A 19351-nucleotide genomic window follows, 5' to 3' on the forward strand; every position below is an offset into this window, starting at 1 on the left:
ACTAGTTATACAGTTTAAAATATGAGGTTTCAGTGAAAACAATATACATAGCACTTCTGATATTTTAATTATATATTTTTGGTAATCTGATTATGGGGTGAACTGCAAACATATGAAATTCATTAGGTCTCTCATGTCTACAATCATTATTTTAATTTTTTAAGTTTTGTACTCAGCACAGTATTGGAGAATCCAACACGTTTAGAGACCAACGGCGTTCCATAAAACAGAACTCGGATTAAACGCTTTAGCCGTGTAGGACTACGTTTACCATGATGCAGTGCTGATGACGTACCGCGTGACTATGCTCAGCTGATAAAAACACATGATTCTGTGGCTCAGCTGAGACATCGCGTGCGAGAAAGAGGGCACCATGGCGGCACCAGAAGAGTGAGTGTGTTTTAATGTATATTACCGAAGTATTTACATTTTAAATAAAAATATTCTCGTTCGTTTTTACCTTCCAGCCTGTGGGAGTTCTATATACCGGAATCTCTCGCACAGAAGTTGTAGCATGTGTACTAGATAAAATGGCTTTTCAGCGAAGTTTGTGCAATGCGTTAAAGTTAGTTTCATGTTCAACAGTCGTTTGACTTCCAGAATTCCGCTTATTTCGCCAGTTAACAAAACGTATATTAGCCGGTACAGTCGCAGATTCATGGTGTAATGAAAAACGCCAACAAATTACACCCACTGCATTTATGTACTAAACTGTACTTGCTGAGAATTAGCCAGAAATGCAGTCGATTTTGGCTGTTTCTGCCCCTGCACCCAGTTTTAATGTCAATATCAAAATCTATTATTCTGTTTCCTTCTTGTGCCTAATGATGTCAATTCAGCTTACATGAGTACCGATATTTATTCTTTACACGTTACAAGGCTTATTTTGGCGAAAAACTAGTTTGTTTATTAGTTATTTATTTATTTATTTTTAAACCCAGAGAGCGAATATATATCGGTCCACTGGTATAAAAAGGCTGGCACACCACTGACTGTAGACCACTGCTGGTCCACCATCGGACCACTCAGATTACTGTCCTCTGCACAGGATATAACTAATTTCTAATCTCCTCAAAAAGATTTTAAATTCACAAAGACTTTTATTCTGGAAAACAATCTAATACAAATATTACCAACAACTATGAGAGAGATAATAATGAGTATGCCTGATATTAAGTGATTATGCTAAAAATGTTGACACTGTGCTGGATTAAAATTATTTACAAATCTTATTTCTAAAGGATAACAAAAGAACCTAATGAAGGACTGTGAATGGAAAAGTGCTAAAATGTGGCATTTTGTCTAAAATTTTGTTTAATCACCAGAGGTCCGTGCAGAAAACGCTGTGCAAAACACTAGTGGACATCCAACTTTGCCAACAGTGGTCCGCCGTCTCCTTGCTATCAGGGTATAATGGTTAATAACCATAATAAATCTATTAAACTCTTGTTATTGGACGTAATGTTAAAACCACTTAGAAAAGAACACACGTTCTTTATATACTACAAAGCATATTTTGGTGAATAGTGAAGTTATTTAATTTATAATCATGTTAATAGCCAAAAAAATCTATTAATCTCTCAGGTTATTGGACCTAATGATGTAAAAACAACTTACAAAACTACAGATATTTATTCTTTACACATAAGGCTAATTTTTATGATAAAATTAATAATTTATATTTTATTAATAATAATAATAACCGTTATTGGACCTTATGATGACAGACCAACACAGAACAATACAGATTTATTCTTTACACATTGCAAGGCTTATTTTGATGGAAAAATAAGTAATTTATTTTATAATGATTGTAATAATTATATAAATCTATTAAACTCTGGTTATTGGACATAATGGTGTCAAACCAACTTACAAAAGCTTCTATTTATCTCTCTGCTTATTGCACTTAATGTTGTCACACAAGCTTAAAAATATACAGATATTTATTAATTTCATACTACAAGAGTTATTTTGGTGAAAAGTGAAGTAATTTAATTTATAATGACATCAAAATTCAAATAAATCTTTTAAACTCTCTTGTTATTGGACCTAATGATGGCAAACCAAGTAAGAAATATACGGACATGTATTCCTTATGTACTACAATGCTTAGTTTGGTGAATAATGAAGGTTTTTTTATGTATTTATCTTATTTTATTTTTTTAAACCAGCATAGAAAAATACAAATATTTATTCTTTACATGCTAAGACTTATTTAATATAAAGATTACTTAATTTATAATGTCAATAGCCAAATAAATCTACAAACCAAAACAAGTTGAGACATTGTGAATAATGTAGATAAAAACAAAATGCAATGATGTGCAAGACAACATTTTAAATCTTGATTCACCAGATGCTTTTAGTTGCTGACCGGTCTGGACTAGTTTAGCTCCCGGACTCTTTTACTAAGGAGCCTTGGTGTTGTAACCCATGCAGAATGTGAATAGGACTTGTCTTACTGATATAAGCAAGGCCTTTGCCGACCAAGACATTGTCTGTATGACAGCACGTTGCTCCAAGTGTGCAAGTCACGAGTACCATGTCCAGGTATGCAAGTCAGCAGTGCCATGTGCACTAATGCCCCCTCATACCATCATGGATACTGGCATTTGAGCTGTGCACTTATAACAAGCTCTTCTTTAGCCCAGAGGATGCGGCATTGTTTCCAGAAAAAAAAAATCATATTGATTTGTCAGACTGCAGGGCACTTTTCCACTTCAACTTAGTACATCTTAAATGAGTTGGGGCCCAGAGAATGCAGCTGTGTTTCTGGATATTATTTATATCTGGTTTCTTCTTTGCATTTGTAAGTTCTAACTTGCGCTAGAATTAATCATGTTCACAGAATATTAAATATGTTACATTTAAGACTTCATAGGAGAGAACACACTAAACTCCATATAGAAACTGACCTGAAGTGAGGATTTAACCCCAAGACACTGGAGCTGTGTCAGTAAAACTACATCCATCGTTATTGTCTGTCTCTATAAAGTTTCAAATTTCTGTTTTAACTACTGACAAAGTCAGCCATTGGGTGTGGCACTATGATTCTGCTAGTATTGTTCCTGCCATGCAGCACCAGGGTCCATGCTTCACCATTATTACAGCCTCTGTTCTTTTCAGGAGGCATACTCTGACTTTCCAAAAATATACTTTTTCATTGGGTGGCCCATATATGAAGCTCTAATGGATTAGCATAGGATGTTTTACATCTTGTCCTGTATATAATTACAAGTGTACAATTGTATTTTATGACTATATTTGAGTGTAAATTACATGAAGGGCCATTTCTGGACTTTTGAACAGCATCAAATTGTAAATCAACTATTTGTATCAGCCTGCGCTAGCTATTTTTATTTAGTACAGGTTCTTTGCCCATTCAGAGTTTATCTTCTGAGACCTGGGGGTGTTTGTGTAGAATATTAAACCTTGCTTATGTGATACCACTTTATTATGAGACTTTGATATTATATTGCCTGTAGGATTATAAATTTTATTATTTTTTTCTGAGGTTTGATCCTACTTGGTGCAATAGTCGATAATGTGATATAAAGCCATAAAGAGTGCAGGTAACCACAAGCTGATATGAGATATTTAGAAATGAAGTCTCAGATCAACTTAACATTGTAAGTTCAACAAAAGCTGACCACATGGGGAAGTTCACAGGGAAGTTCCTGTGTTGGATGTGTGAGAGCAGGATTTTCATTACTATATTTTTCTAAACTTGGCCTACTTCATCAGGAACACATTTGAGTTATAGCACAGTAATGTGGCTATCATAGTCCTCTCTTCCCTTTTATTTCATATGAATATTTTGCTGACATTTCAAAAGTACAACTTTACTAATCCCCCTGATGATGTTTGTGTAGGATTTTAAACCTTGCTCATGTCTTATGCCACTTTATGATGAGATTGCTTGTCCTGAAGTATTATAAAGGCAATATAGTTTGTGTTTTATCTGTGCTGATCTTTGCTCCTACTTGGTGCAATAGTCTGTCTGAGAGAATAATGTGATTATATAGGCCAAAAAAAAACAAAAACAGAGGAAGGTGGTATATTACTCAACATTTGCCCTTTATTGGCTTTGAAAACTTAAAGGTCTTTCTCCTAAAAGTAATCTTGAGGAATTACATTTGACAAAATGATATGAGACACTTCTAGCCCAGATGAAAAGGATTACATTTAGTCTAGGTTGATAATAATCACAGAAAAACATGAAATGAAATGTGATACTTTATAGCAGCTACATGGGAGCCTAAATTTACTATGCCCAATGCCAAGTGCCTGCAAGTGGAATATATAAAGCCCATTGGGCCATGGAATGGAGCTGTGTTTTCTGGAATGATGGAATATATAAATGCCTTTGGGAAGAGATAAGCTTGTGTTTGTGGTTCGGAATTAATCAGCCAACATAAGTACCTGACCTCATGCATGCTTTTGTGTTATAATTGTTTATGACCTAAATAATAATTACCATTTAATAAACTAAACTAATTTAAACCCAGATGTCCAATTTACCAAGATATCCTAGCTCCATACTGTTAATCTGAAACACATTAAGTTGCACATGCTAGAAGTGCTTTGTACATGATTGAAATTGGATAATGTACAGGTGCTGGTCATAAATTTAGAATATCATGAAATCATAGTTGATTTATTTCAGTAATTCCATTCAAAAAGTGAAACTTGTATATTATACTCATTAATTACACACAGACGCTTGATATATTTCAAGTGTTTATTTCTTTCAATTTGATGATTATAACTGACAACTGTTCTAATTTTATGACCAGCACCTGCAAATGTTGAACCTAAGCTTCTGAACAGGTGTCTGTTTGTTTCAGGAAAGCAGTGTACTGGCTGGGGAAGGAAACTCTTAGAGTGTCAGCTGCTCTGTTTGCAGAGAACCGCCGGCGTTTGTGTGAGGGACTTCGGGGTAAAGAGAGTCTTCATCCAAAATCATTGATTCTGCTTCAAGGAGGAGAACAAAAACAGAGATACTGCACAGATACTGACCTCATCTTCAGACAGGTATTAAACAGGCATTGTGTAAATTCAGTTTTGTACTAGGACACCTGATGATGAAAGGCTTCATAATGGGACGGGTAAAGAAAAAATGGGGACGGGAATAGAAAATAGATGCTAGAGCAGTGGCCCAGTTGTGAAATCAAGCTGAAAACTTATTCCACATCAGTGGCTTATGAAATATTAACAGGTCAAAAGAAATGATATTTTTCTGAACGTGCAGCTAATTGCTGTGATTAAGATCAGCTTATGCAGAGTAAGTATCTGACATTTAATCAGTAATATATTTATTGTAGCTTTAAACAAGGCTGGTGTAATATTCTTCAATGATAATGGTAATCTGTCAGCCAAAGAATATAACTAAACATATTAAGGTACTGTAGTAAATGTTTAACTGTTCCTAGTCCTAGTATCAGTCTGCATCAAGCTGTTGCTATGATAATGTAGGTTATTTGGAGGCTTTATTAGTTTCTGTTTTGTTGTTAAATGTTGTTCATTAATTTTCTTTCAGCCACGTCTAAGGTGATCTGAATCTGAAATGCCTTGATATTTTAACAAATTTCACCTACCCCTTTTTTATATATATATATATATATATGTATGTATGTACACATGCTAAAATTCAACACAAATCCAGCAACAGTAATGTGAGAGGAGTATGTATGCCATTCATCTGTTTTTGTTTAAATCAACTCTAAACATGGACTTCATAAATATTCACAATGTGTTTTTCACTATATCACAACCTCTAAAAATAGGTTTTTATGAAGTTTTCTTTTGAGCTCTGAACTACTGATTGACCAATTTTCCACATTTGTTGTTTTTTTTTTTATTTTTATTTTTATTTTTTTTATATAATCGGCATTGGCCAATATATTAACGCAAGGGGCCGATATTTACACAGGCGCTTCTGTGGGCAGCTCCTTCATTCTGGCTGTGAGAGCGCCCCTTGCGTCCATTTTGTCATTGTAGTGGATTATGAATCGAATAAAAAATAAAAGTCCTGAATGAAAGACTAAGGATTTTTTTTTTGGAACAGAACCCCACATTCCACAGACTGCGTGTGTGCAAAGACTCTGCACTCCCCCACCCACACACACATACACAAACTCGCATCAAAGACTGAGCAGGACACTTTCCAGTGACCCCCTCCGTCGTCTTCAGAAACGGAAAGAAAACAAACCCAGTTTATGATGCTCTTAGGCAAAAAGAAGATCAAACAAAGTGGTGAAGACTGGAATTAAAAAGGACCCTTTATGGCTTTGGCGCCTAAGTGGCTCGTGATTATCTCCTGCAGAAATCAACAGATGGCTAACAGGGGTGACCTAGGTCTGAACTCCTGTTAACCCACCCGCACAGGACGAACAGCATGGATCAACAGCGACCCCAAGTGGACGTTTGCGAAATCATGTTTCGCCCTGCTCACTTCTAAATGCATACCGAAAGCAACGAGTGTTTATGAACATGTTTTATGCAAATATGTATTAATGTCACCCCCTTGTTATTCTCAGGTGAACGTCTACCAACCAATGAAGTGAAGTGTATTACTGTTTCAATCATGAAAGAAAGTTTCTGTCTCTGATTAAGAAAACGAATTAGTATCTTCTAGCATAATATTGTAGTGGGATGTAATCGTAATATACCCAAGATATATTTACGTAGATGTTTGATATTAATAATCCAGGACACTCATTGTGTTATACCACAAATATGTATGAGTAATTTTTGTGTATACGTGAATCTTTTCTCTCTCTCTGAAACGTGAAACAAGTCACGCGAGCCTCAGACCCAGGATCCAATCAAAGGAAGGATACCTCCCAATTGGGCGTGACCGCGCCACCTTTGAAAAGAGAGTGCCTGCCTCACATCACACTCTCTAGCTTCCGCCCTTCCCTCTCGCTTCCTCTTCTTGCCCTTCTAGCTCTTCTCAGAGCTCTTCTGCTGCTCTCCGGCGACCTCCTCACATTGCGCTCACTCTCTTCAAGTGCGACGCTCTTCATTATTCCTTACTCCGACGAAACGACTCATCAAAGACTCTAAGAAGGACCGCACTCAGCTCCAAGGGACGCCTTGTGCCAGCTAGCAGTGTGCTACAGAAACTACAGCGTAACGTCGAGTAACTTTAAGTAATCTTTGTGTAATCGTGTTTGTTTGATCGCCCAATCTAAGTTTAATCTCACGACTGATCAAAGCAGGTGAAACTTATTTTGGCCAGAATAAGATATCACCCCTGAGATTAGTTGATAGCGGATACATTAGCGTCATAAGCTGACTTCGGAGGGCATCACTTCTGGAGACTCGAGTAACGAGCTAACGACTCTGAGACGCCCCCCCTTACTCGGGACAAGCCAGCCAGGCCAGCAGTTCTCCGTGAAGGGAATCCCCCAGACTGACGTCACCCCGTCTAAGGCCAAGAGTGTCTGACTCAAACTGGAAGGAATCCCCTTTCCAGCGAGCCTACCTTCGACGACACGGGGAGAATAAGAAGCAAAAACCCGGAGAACGGAGATTGAAACTGTGGGACCCGACGGCTCGGTGAAAAAGGCAAAAAGATTAAGCAAGCAAACTTTACTCACTTTTCAGAAGCTGATGCCTTATTAATTCTAAAAGAATTCCTAAGATTATGCTATGTTAAGTAAATATTCTTTTTCCTTTCAATAAAATATTTCCATTATTTGTAATAAGTATGTGGAGTCTGTTCATTAAAAGTCTGAAAATCCTGAAGAACTCACGTAGCGATGACAGTATTCATTCTCTAACTACTTGTTAATGGTTTTGTCATTTAAGTCAATCATAATAATAACAGTTATCAGTAGTCAAAACGTCAGCAATCAGAAGTTTGAATAAGGTCAAACGCTACAAACACTATATATATATATTTTTTTTATATATATATATTAATTAGTGTATACACAACATACACTACATCATTTTACAGGCAGACATCTTTGAGCACAAGAAAATGGTATGAATTATTTTCTCTTCTTCAGCTCTCACTATTTGTTACTGGCTGCTCTTTGTAACATACACTCAATAATCTGCTATCATAAACGACTGAGTTGATAGTTGTAACCTAGAAACCCAGTGATATTTAGCCTCTTATTTTGCTCATTGGTTGGCTGCTCCTATAAAAAAAAAATCATCTGTCAGTATATCTCAAGTACTACAGGTCCAAGGTCGACAGTTAATGTACCAAATTAAAGCTTAAAGTCACTGATTTTCATTTATTTAATCATTTTACATATAATCCCACTCGATAAATAAGTATTTTTGCTGTTATTGGAAGTTTTGAAAAAATATTAGTGACAGTACAGAGATTCCGATTTTTCACAGCGCCATATTTGAGTCAATGTGTACATATCATACACCAATCAAACGGGCAAACTCTCAAGGTCATGAGGATATATGCTAAAATGTAGGACTAACGAATTAAAGCCGAAAAAATAAGATATTCCAAACTTCAGATTTCTTCCTCATCAATGTCAAAACCGCTGCTTCTCGAAGCCTGATGAGCCCAAAAGCGGGTCGCACACAAAGTTAGCACAGCAGTGCTTACCGTAGAGAGCCCCCTTCAAAACGAGACTAAATCTGAGTCTCTCCGTCAAACTGTTCGTGAGTAATCCTCATGCTTGTGTCAAAAATATTGGCCGAAAAAAAATCCCCCCAAAAAAGTACATATTTTCAAAAAATAATTAAAATATGATCCCTGTGGATCCATGTCACACTACTGCCACGGAGCTTAGGCTCCCAGCTTTCCAACGACATGTCAATCAAGTCTATAGACCAATCAGGGGCGGAATTATGGCGAGGGACAAATATGCAGCAGAGAGCATATGTTTTCAACAGACCCAAACACCGTACGAGAGACTCAAATGGTTCTATTTGGCAGCCACAAGCTCCAGAAACAATAATCAAATCAAAGCTTAGGTGTCTTTTACTAGTTACATTTCCCCCACTGAGGACATTTAAATGTAGCAGGGGTGTGGGGGAGGTTGCCTTGCTCTACAGCCAAACAGAGGGCAGCTCTCGCCTTTTAACATGTCAGTCATTTAAAGGAACACTGTACTTGGTGAGAAACAAGTGAAAACTTTAGAAATAAACTCATCAGAAAAAAATGCACCATAACTAAGGGTTTTTACTGTTTTGGTGAGGGTAAATGGCCACTTGGTGAGGGGCAGGAGACAAGTTTCTCATAGAAAGTAAAGAAAAACACTAAGATGTTGACATTGGGTCAAATCAGTATGTGGTATCAACTCCAAATTTTACCTGATGAAAGTAGACCCCTGGAGTCCAGTTTTAAAAAGAAAAAAGTAATGAGACTTATGAACTCTTCAGTTTATAGTCACTAACATTATTTATTTATTTATTTATTTTTTTTCAAAAATAAGACAAGCGCCAACATTTTTTGGTTTTCATAAGCTTATGAGCACTTCATATATATTTTAGGACCTCTAAAAAATAAATCATGGTAATGCCTCTAGTTTATTCACTGCCTGAGGAATGGGAATATCGGCTTTAGATATCGGCCATCGGCCACTACTGCTGTCCAAAAATCAGATCTTCATCGCCCATCAAAAAACCCATATCGGTCGATCACTACTCTGAACTTTGTAGACATGGGTGTTGGCTACACACTGGTGTTTACAGCTTTTGGATATCTTACTTAGTTTTTTTTCTGTTTTGCTATGAATCTGATGTGACACTGTCTTTCTCAATACCTGTGGTTCACACATTCATTGACTATTCATGAGATAGGTGTGAAACACAGGCGAGAAATCCCCACCCCGCTGTCAAAAAAAATAGCCCATTAACCTCCCACCACCCAATCAGTGAGAGCAACTGAGTAATTTGTAAACTGCTTTTTATTTATTTAGCAAAGACAGAGTACATATACATGCATGTATACATATGAGGTTCAGACGACTGCTTGAAAGCACCCAACTTTACTACAAGCCATTTTTTCCCCTCTATCAGCTGAGCTCTGTGTCTCTGCACATTTACAACGTTTACCGTCAGCTTCACTGTAGTGTAGAGTTGAAGCTAACCAGTGTCAAATATATGTATTTCACTTGGTCATCACAAAATGAAGCCGTTCCTCCTCAGGCAGCTGAAAAGTGACTGCACCATCTTGGAGCTCTGCATTCAGTGTGAAAACATAGCCATGTGCATTTGTTTATACGACTAAAATGAGCGCGTTCAGACTTCGTAATCCTCCAACAAGAGTGGTCAAATTATTATCCTAATATATGAATGGGTGGGTCATCAAGGGTTGCCATCTGAGTCTGGGAGAGACGTGCTGCTTGTTATCTTTCTGTAATAATAAGGTGAAAATAAATTTATTTTCAACCTCCATATAGTTGAAAAGTATAATAAGGTGAAAAATTTATAAATTTATTTTCAACCTCCATATAGTTGAAAAGTAGACCCTTTAAGGTTTCTGAGGGTGTTTATTACGTTTCTAGGACATAAACTCGCTGAGTCACACAAGTTTTTTGCGCACGTTCTGATTTATTTTGCTGACGGGACCCCCAAATCCAGAGGGATAAAGCAGCACAGCTTCCAGTATGTCCCATAGTTGTTTCATCACACTGGATAGAGGTGGTGGTGTGTGACCTGTGTCTTATCTTCTGTCCTGTGCAGGAGTCATTCTTCCACTGGACATTTGGAGTGACTGAGGCTGATTGTTATGGAGCCATCGATGTGGATACAGGGAAAGCCTTCATCTTCATCCCCAAACTGCCAGAGAGCTATGCTACCTGGATGGGAGAGTGAGTCAGTCTCTCTCTCTCTCTCTCTCTCTCTCTCTCTCTCTCTGTCTCTGAATATTTTGAGCATAGCTCTGAATCCTGTATCAAAAAACACATTTGGGAAAACTTTGGGATATATACAGATGCAGCCAAGTGAGCGTTCCCCTTTAGTTAGGCCTTCCGAAGCTCAACTAAATGCTAATTGTGTCAGAGTAACCAAGGGTTTAGCTTTCAAAACTGGGAGGGACACAAACATGTCTGTAGGCCACCCATGCCCCTCCCCACCTCCAAAATAAATAAATAAATAAATAAAAGGAAATATATATTAATGAATGTACAGTGAGAAATAAATGACTATGAAGAAATAAATAACCTAAGCAGAGGACTGAAATCTTTTGATTAAGTTTGGTATTCTAACACTTAACAATACAGCATAAAACTGATTTATATAATGTGGGTCTAGACAAAGCATTAAATTCATGGAGTTATTTTGATAAGTGATGGCCTATTTCAATGATGTCCCAAAAAATTTTTAAAAAATCCCAAACCAAGAATCCACAGAAGAAAGTTCATTTGTAGTTCTAAAATATTTAGGGTGATTTTGATGTTATTCCTCTTCTACAGTGTCAATTGAAAATTGACAGTTATTCAAATTATGTTTAGCAGGTTTTAAAAATCTACTTTACTTGCTGAGGAGTTGGCAACACTGGTGCATTTGGCTCCTTACATCCACAGCCTTTCACATATTGGCGAGAAATAAAACCAAAGCCAACCCTGTGTGGTGTGGGTTCAGCAGAGAATGAGATGTTAACTGTTTTTTGTACAAAATACATTGATTAGACACTGATTGACCATTGTATTATTATTTTTTTCCAAAGTGATTGCCAAGGACAATGCAGAAGTCGCTGGATATCGGTCCCTACCCAGTTCTAAGCCCTTGAAAATAATCGCTATGATAATTTAATAAAGACAGTGGAATCAGTCTGTCAGATGTTGAGTTTCAGTGGCTTGAAATAATTGAGCCAAAACATCACTGTAGTAAGTGGGCACTCATTAAAGCAGCCTTTCTCTTCACCTTTTATGCAGGATTTATCCTAGAGAACATTTCAAGGAGAAGTATGCAGTGGAGGAAGTGCATTATACCTGTGATGTGGGTTGGACCAAGTTTTATTCATAAATAATTTTAGTCATAATTATTGCATATTAAAATCTATAAAATATAACATGTTTAAAATGTACATGGTCTTAAATAGATAAACTTACATAACACCTCAAACAAGTGTATGCTTTATAAGGTCCAGTCTAGTATGCTGCAAAATCAGTGTTATAATTTGCTTACAATGTTTACTGGTTTTTTTAACAACAGAAATGTATTTATACACAGAGTGAGATCTAAAATGTAACTCTTCAATTCTTCACTGCTTTGGGATGGATTTGTTGGACCTGCTGTTTCTAGCTATCTGGCATTAATGTTAAATATCTCACATATGAAGGAAAGTCCATCTCATTCACTTTCACCTCATAAGCAGAGACATGAACTTTCCGAAACATATTAGACAGGAAAGTTTGAGTTGATCAGATTAAATGAATGATAATGAGTATAATTCACAACTGTTTTATTTACAGATTGCTGATGTTCTGACCAGCCTCAAGCCATCTGTCCTCCTCACACTGGTCAGATTGTTTCTAGAGTTACCCACTTTTGTAGAAACTTCAAATGATGTCATATATGTTGGATTAGATACTTTTCATATTTAGTGACTTTTAAAGTTAATAAATTGGTAAAAAATAAACAAACAAATTATTGCTTTTTTCTGTTTTTCAACTTGTTTTCTTTTTTTTCTATCACTTACATACACTTCCACACTTTCACATCTTTTCCATTTTATCTCTCTTGCTCGCTCTCTCATCCCAATTCTCAGAGAGGTGTAAATACAGACAGTGGGAGTGTCACTCGTGAAGCATCTTTTGAAGGGATCAGTCGGTGAGTTTCAGTTTAATTACTTTTCTTCATCAGTTTAGTTAATTCTGGGTTATTCACTGCCAATGTTTTCATAAAGAGCTTATCTTCCCTATTAATAACTATAGTCTGGCTTATCTAGTCTTGGTAAATTTTATTAACTCACTATATGTCTCAGATCCCTGTTCTATTGGTTTGTGTGTGATATGATAATTTCATGTTTTCAGGGGGAAGGGAAAAACTGTTAGTGTAAAGCACAGTGTAAATCTTTGTCTTCCGCAGTTTCCAGGTCGACAACTCCTTACTGCATCCTGTAATCGTGGAATGGTAAGAAACATTTGAGCAGATCTATCTCTCTCTATCTCTCTCTCTCTCTCTCTCTCTCTCTCTCTCTCTCAGCATGACTACTTCAGTAACATATTTACCAAAGCACAAACATTAATACCGTTATATATTTAGAAAGATATTTAATTAATTGATTAATCAATCAATTAATGTGAAATGAATAGATGATATTACCATTAATAATGGTGATGATGAATAAAATGAACCACTCAATTAAAAAAAAAAAAAAGATCAAATATTATTGAGTAAACATAGTAAGATAATGGTTAATATTTACAAAAGTGTTTTTTTTTTCCCCCCACTTGTTTCTTTCTAGTCGTTTGATTAAGACTGATATGGAGTTGGAGGTTCTGCGCTACACTAATCGCATTTCTAGTGAAGCTCACAAGGAGGTAATTTGAAAGTGTGTACATAATGAGGGTGTATGTGTTGGGTGTTATTTGTGATGCTCTATTCCTAAAGCTCTCATTTCAAGATTGACATTCTGAAAATTGCTGGACACTGAAAATGAAAAGACTTGTGCTTTAAGTGAAACAGTTTTGTTTCTGTTCTGCAGAACACAACTTATTTTGCCTCTGAATCTCACTCTTTCACACAACGTCATTTAATCTGCTCTGGTTTTTATGGACTCCTTTTTCTGTAGAGAGCAGGGTGAAACTTATCTCCCTCTGGCTGATAGTTTATTGGCCTTTGACTAGAACAGGGTTTTGGCTCAGCTCCAGAGCCTCTATAAACTTTATCACTTAATATAAACTTATTGCCTTTGTTTGTTTTTATATATTTTTCTTGCTTACTCAAAGGTAATGAAGCATGTGAAGCCTGGACACAAGGAATATGAAATGGAAAGGTAAGAGCATGACAGAAAACTAGTATAATGTTGTTAGATTTATTTAGTAAATGTTGGAAGTGGGGCTGCACAATATCACTTATTCATTCATGCGTTGTCTTTGACTGCTTATCTAGTTCAGGGTCGTGGGTCAGGAACCTACACATAAACATTAGGCGCAGTGCAGGAACACGCCCTACAGGGGTGAATCAAACATTCCACAGATTCAACATATGAACAGATAAACCCACCTAAAGACCCAATTATTTTATCTGAGCCCTACTGAGATCTGCTAATGTTTGAACTAAACAAACCACACAGAATTGATAGTATTGATCATTTTAATTTGTTGTTCTTCTCATTTTTGTCTGTCTGAAAACACAGTCTCTTCAGGCACTATTGCTACACCCGTGGAGGAATGAGACACACCTCCTACACCTGCATCTGTGGAAGGTAAGGCACCACCACACAGCATGGTATAAATTCCTGGCTAGTAGGTGGTAGGAGTAAGAGATTGATCTTGATAGCTGTGATTTTCTTCATTAAATCTCTGCAGTGGAAACAACTCATCTGTTCTGCATTACGGCCACGCAGGCGCTCCTAATGACAGAACAATCCAGGATGGTGACATGTGGTTAGTGAAAATTAATCTTCTTTATTTTTGTTTTTATTTGCAAAAAAAAAAAAAAAATCTTCACTCATTCCCCCACCATTTGCAAGTCTCTACCTTCATCTCTTCACTCTAAGTTCCTCTCCATGTTCAAAAATGTACTCATGTACACTATCCAGTAGGCCTGATAGTGGCGCTATAGAGCAACTTTTTCCTTGTTTGTCCATATCTCGTATAAGATGGCACCTAAGCTGAAAATTCTTTCTGCATCTTGTTCAGTCATGTTTTGTGCTTTTAACTTCCACATCCACCACTGCCATTTTTGGCAAAAAATAAAATTTTCCACTAGTCCTAGATTTTTTTTATTTTTTAAACACCCCAAAAATAGAGGTACTAAAATGTTATTGTTAACAATAAAATTGACATTCATCAACAACATGGCTGCCACAAGTCAAATAGACCCCCCCCCCCCCCATGGTGCAGCTGATTTTATATAAATTGCTATAGATCTGGATTGCTAATGGAACTTAGCATTCTAGTTAGTCACATGATTCTGTAGAACCTATCCAAATATTGTATTAAATAACCCATAGGGCGTGGTATAAAATCCAAAATTGTTTCCTACTCAAATGAAATCTTGCACAATGCAAGTTGACCAGTCCATTAAGGGCAATTCGATCACCATTAGCCAGTTAGATTGTAACAACCATTTAGGAGACTTAACATAGCAGGATCGTCATGAAATTTTTATAGGTATATACATGTACACGTTATTTAATAGCCTGTAAAATGTCACATCAATCATCCTCAAATTTGCACTATTCAAAAAACCAAGAATACATCTTTCTGTCTTTACCTTGTGCACAAATGTTTTATATCTTATTATAGAGTGCACCAAGCCTGACAATTTTGCAAATGCATGTCCATTATAAAAGTGGATATTTTTGTGTAGTTTATGAAAGTTCGAAAAATGCCCATTTCAAACTAGTCACTGGGTTTTCACCACATTCTTAAACCTGGTATTAAAATAATCTGTGGAGTCTCAAAGTATATAATCATCCAGAAAATGTTGGGTTACTTGCATCTTTTGGCTGGAGTACATAAATCAATCAGAGCAGTTCTGTGTGACTTTTTTACTGCTTTTACATCTATTGTGGATTGTCAAATTGTGATGAAATTTAAAGGAGTGCAATAAAATATCAGAAAATTATGTGCCACAATTGGTGTGAACTGTTAGTGATTGACTTTGGAAATAGACAGCCTAGGTTAAAATCCAACATCATAAATGTCCCCAGTTAAGCTTTTAGAAGTTTAACATGGAATGAAGTACATTTTGACTGGATTGCTTCTATCATTGCAAATCTGATTAATACATTTATGCTATGACTTGATACCTATTTTTATAGCTGTCTATTGTGGCTATTATTATTAGGAGCATGTTGCTTCATAAGGGGCAATATTCTGAGATGTGCATCAGTGACATTGTCTTTGTATAATGATTCTATGGTATCCAAAAAATATATTTTGTGGATTTATTTAAATGTGATTCCTGCATCTTAAATCACTAAGTACACTAAAGCCTGGCGATCCTTTTCCTGTTTCCTCCAGCCTGTTTGACATGGGTGGAGAATATTACTGCTATTCCTCTGATATCACCTGCTCCTTTCCAGCCAATGGCAAGTTCACCCCTGATCAGAAGGCCATTTATGAAGCTGTACTCAAGTCCTCCCGTGCTGTCCTGGCTGCCATCAAACCAGGTCCATCTCCTCTGCTTCTCTGTTAAAGTAGATTTGTAAATGGGATTATTATTATTTTCATTTTATTATTATTTTTTTAATAGTAAATTTCCTCTTTCACTTCGGTTCTATGGATAATTTGAGCTCTTATATATTTGGAGCTCTATACACAGACATATCATATGTTTAAAACAGACAAGTGCATACTGTTGATTATCTGGTTTCATTGGCACCTGCCAATGATTCATTTTAAGAAATGCCTACTGTGTTTGTATAGGTGTAAAATGGACAGATATGCACCGTCTGGCTGACCGGGTTCACCTTGAGGAGCTGGTCAAAATCGGCCTGTTGTGTGGGAATGTGGATGACATGATGAAAGTCCACCTGGGTGCTGTTTTCATGCCCCATGGCCTTGGACATCTGCTGGGCATTGATGTCCATGATGTAGGAGGCTATCCAGAGGTCAGTTCTAAAGAGAAACTGGGAGACCATAGAAGTTTGGGAGTGGGACTTTTTTTATTTTTATTTATTCATTTACTTTTTTGCATGTTTTGAGTAACCAATGGTCAGTACGAATTTATGTAACAAATTGCATAAAATGTGCATGTAAATTGGCCACTGTTGTGTGTGCAGAAATATTTGTCAGTATTTGTATATTAATATTTACACAAGGTACAAAACATTTATATCATTTGCAGGATTTTTGAAAGCTTTTTCTGTACATATTTCAACTGTTTTGACAAAGTAAATGTTTATTAGAAACACATTTAAATATTTTATGAGTTCTAGGTATGGGTCTCACTCATTTTCCCCTACTTACTCAGGGTACTGAGAGAGTTAATGAGCCAGGATTAAAAAGCCTCCGTATGGGCCGTTTGCTTCAGAAGAGCATGGTCCTCACAGTGGAGCCAGGAATCTACTTCATCAACCATCTTCTGGACGAAGCTCTGGCATCAAAACTACAGTGTGACTTCATCAACACTGAAGTTCTGGCAGACTTCCGTGGATTTGGAGGGGTTAGAGCATTTTAATTACACTGCTGCTGTGTTGAAAGTGGCACTTCCTATATTTTCCAGTAATCACACTAATTTTCATTTTATCTATTTCTTTCTTTCGGCCAGACGGTAATTCAATATCAATACATACCCTGATAGAAAATGTAAATTTTAAAAATGCTGCTTAAAAAAAATAAAAATAAAACATGCATTTCAGAAATGCTGCATTCAAGCTCACTCTGTTAATGCTACTCTCTCCTGTGGAGATATGTGGGTATTTGTCATTTAATACTAGAAGTGCTGTGCCTCTTTGGAATATTGGGTCTGTCCAAAAACCTAGTGAGCTGTCTACATAGAAGTGTACATACTATGATGTAATATGCTCTACAACACTTCTGGCTGAATTTTAAGGCAGCATCAAACCCTTCCTTGGCTGCGAAAGCAATCCCATGATGCAGTGCACGCTCAACTCCTGTCTGATTTGCTTCCAGAGCAAAAATGATTAAAATCGCTGTTAAAACTGGAAGAGCAGAATCCATCTAGTTGAGACTAGTGGCCGAGTATGTAAGCACTGGTTGCATGCGGTGGGCAGGAAAAAGCTGTGACGCAATTGCTCTATAACTGCAACAGTTAGAACGCTGCCTACTTAAACAGCTGCCTATGTAGAGTGCTTCCGAAATCGATTTTGCATTTTGTAAATGCCATTGTGATGTGACTCACCGAGTCAGTGTAGTTGGGCATCATCACGTCTCCATGTTTCAAATTAAAAGCCCTGTGCATGACAGTAAAATTCACGTGTGTTTTATTGGTTTGAGAACAGAGGTTTACTTTGCCAAATCAAGTGTAAATTAACCAAAAAGTATACAAGCTGAATTGTGATTTTGCTGTAAAAATTTATTTCTCCCGCTTTTGAGAAAGTTAAGGTCTGGAAAAAGGTCTGAATGTGTCCACTCTTCACACGTATCACTCAGCAAAATGTTTGTATGCATATTTTGCTGATATGGTACAATTAGCATGTAGTCTCTCCTCCTAGAATGTTCAGAATTACAATGGCCATTCTTGTCTTTTTGTTAATGCCTGCAGGTGCGCATTGAGGATGACATTGTAGTGACAGCTGATGGTGTGGAGCTGCTGACCTGTGTTCCTCGTACGGTGGAGGAAATTGAGGCCTTCATGGCAGATCAAAATCCTGATAAATGTTTCAGTCCTGCTGTTAGCAGTGAGAAATTCTAATAATGGCAAAATAAAAGCTTTATGTTCTACAGAATTGTTTACATTATTTACTACTGAAAATTAATTATTTTCTAAATTTGATGCATTGTCATTATAAACCTGACCTGACCTAACCTTACATAAACATGTGCTTTAAAGATCAGTGCATTTTGACAAGAATTAAATGCATTTGCAAACTATTTACTCTTTATTTGTCTACACTTTTCAATCGGTTTTGCATGAAGAGTTAGCAGAAAATTATGCCAGCCAGAAAGTATTAATACATTATAAGCAGAAAATAAGCATCTCAAACTTCAACCATATTTTTTCTGTGTAATTCTTAAGCTGCAGCATCTGTGGTAAGACATTTCATACACTGCATGCACGTTTATATATTTCTGAAGTTAATAAAATGCATTTCTTTTATATCATTTTATGTTTCAAAACATAAAATCATAAACTGTTATTCAGATTTTATAAGATGGACCCAAATTTCTGAATCCTCAAATTGTGGAAATATTGCTATGTTAGTATGTAATCAAAAAAAATGCTCATAATTTGACCAGTCTATTATAAATGAGAGGAACAATACCCTACATACTTTAATGATTTGCTTTTCAGGTACTTTTTCTCTGTTTATTTTTGCTCCTGTTGCCTAAACATTCGTAAATAAATTTTTGTAGCATCCAAAATGTGTTCTGTTTTTGTTTTCTGTTGTTCATTTATTTATTTGTCGGTGCAGGAAGGTGGCACAACTGGTATTATCATTGTCACACAGCTCCAAGTTCCTATGGTTGTGGGTTTGGAGCCGCTGTCCAGGTGAGTGTCGGTGAGGAGATATGTTATCCCTGTGTCAGTGTGGGTTTCCTCCAGGTGCTCTATTGGCTAC

General features: G+C 36.6%; 1 protein-coding gene across 1 annotated transcript; it reads left to right on the forward strand.

Annotated features, from left to right (window-relative positions):
• Positions 1-261: 261 nt before the first annotated feature.
• On the forward strand, positions 262-19144 carry pepd (peptidase D). The gene is made up of 15 exons (XM_066685763.1): positions 262-390; positions 4851-5037; positions 10672-10799; positions 11865-11928; positions 12405-12452; positions 12701-12762; positions 13021-13065; positions 13400-13475; positions 13884-13930; positions 14294-14362; positions 14466-14543; positions 16128-16276; positions 16533-16717; positions 17080-17271; positions 18334-19144. The coding sequence occupies exons 1-15, from the start codon at positions 374-376 to the stop codon at positions 18481-18483; spliced, it is 1497 nt and encodes a 498-aa protein (XP_066541860.1). The 5' UTR covers positions 262-373; the 3' UTR covers positions 18484-19144.
• Positions 19145-19351: the final 207 nt, after the last annotated feature.

The sequence above is a fragment of the Hoplias malabaricus genome, chromosome 11 (assembly GCF_029633855.1).
Source record: "Hoplias malabaricus isolate fHopMal1 chromosome 11, fHopMal1.hap1, whole genome shotgun sequence".
NCBI classification, from domain to species: Eukaryota; Metazoa; Chordata; class Actinopteri; order Characiformes; family Erythrinidae; genus Hoplias; species Hoplias malabaricus.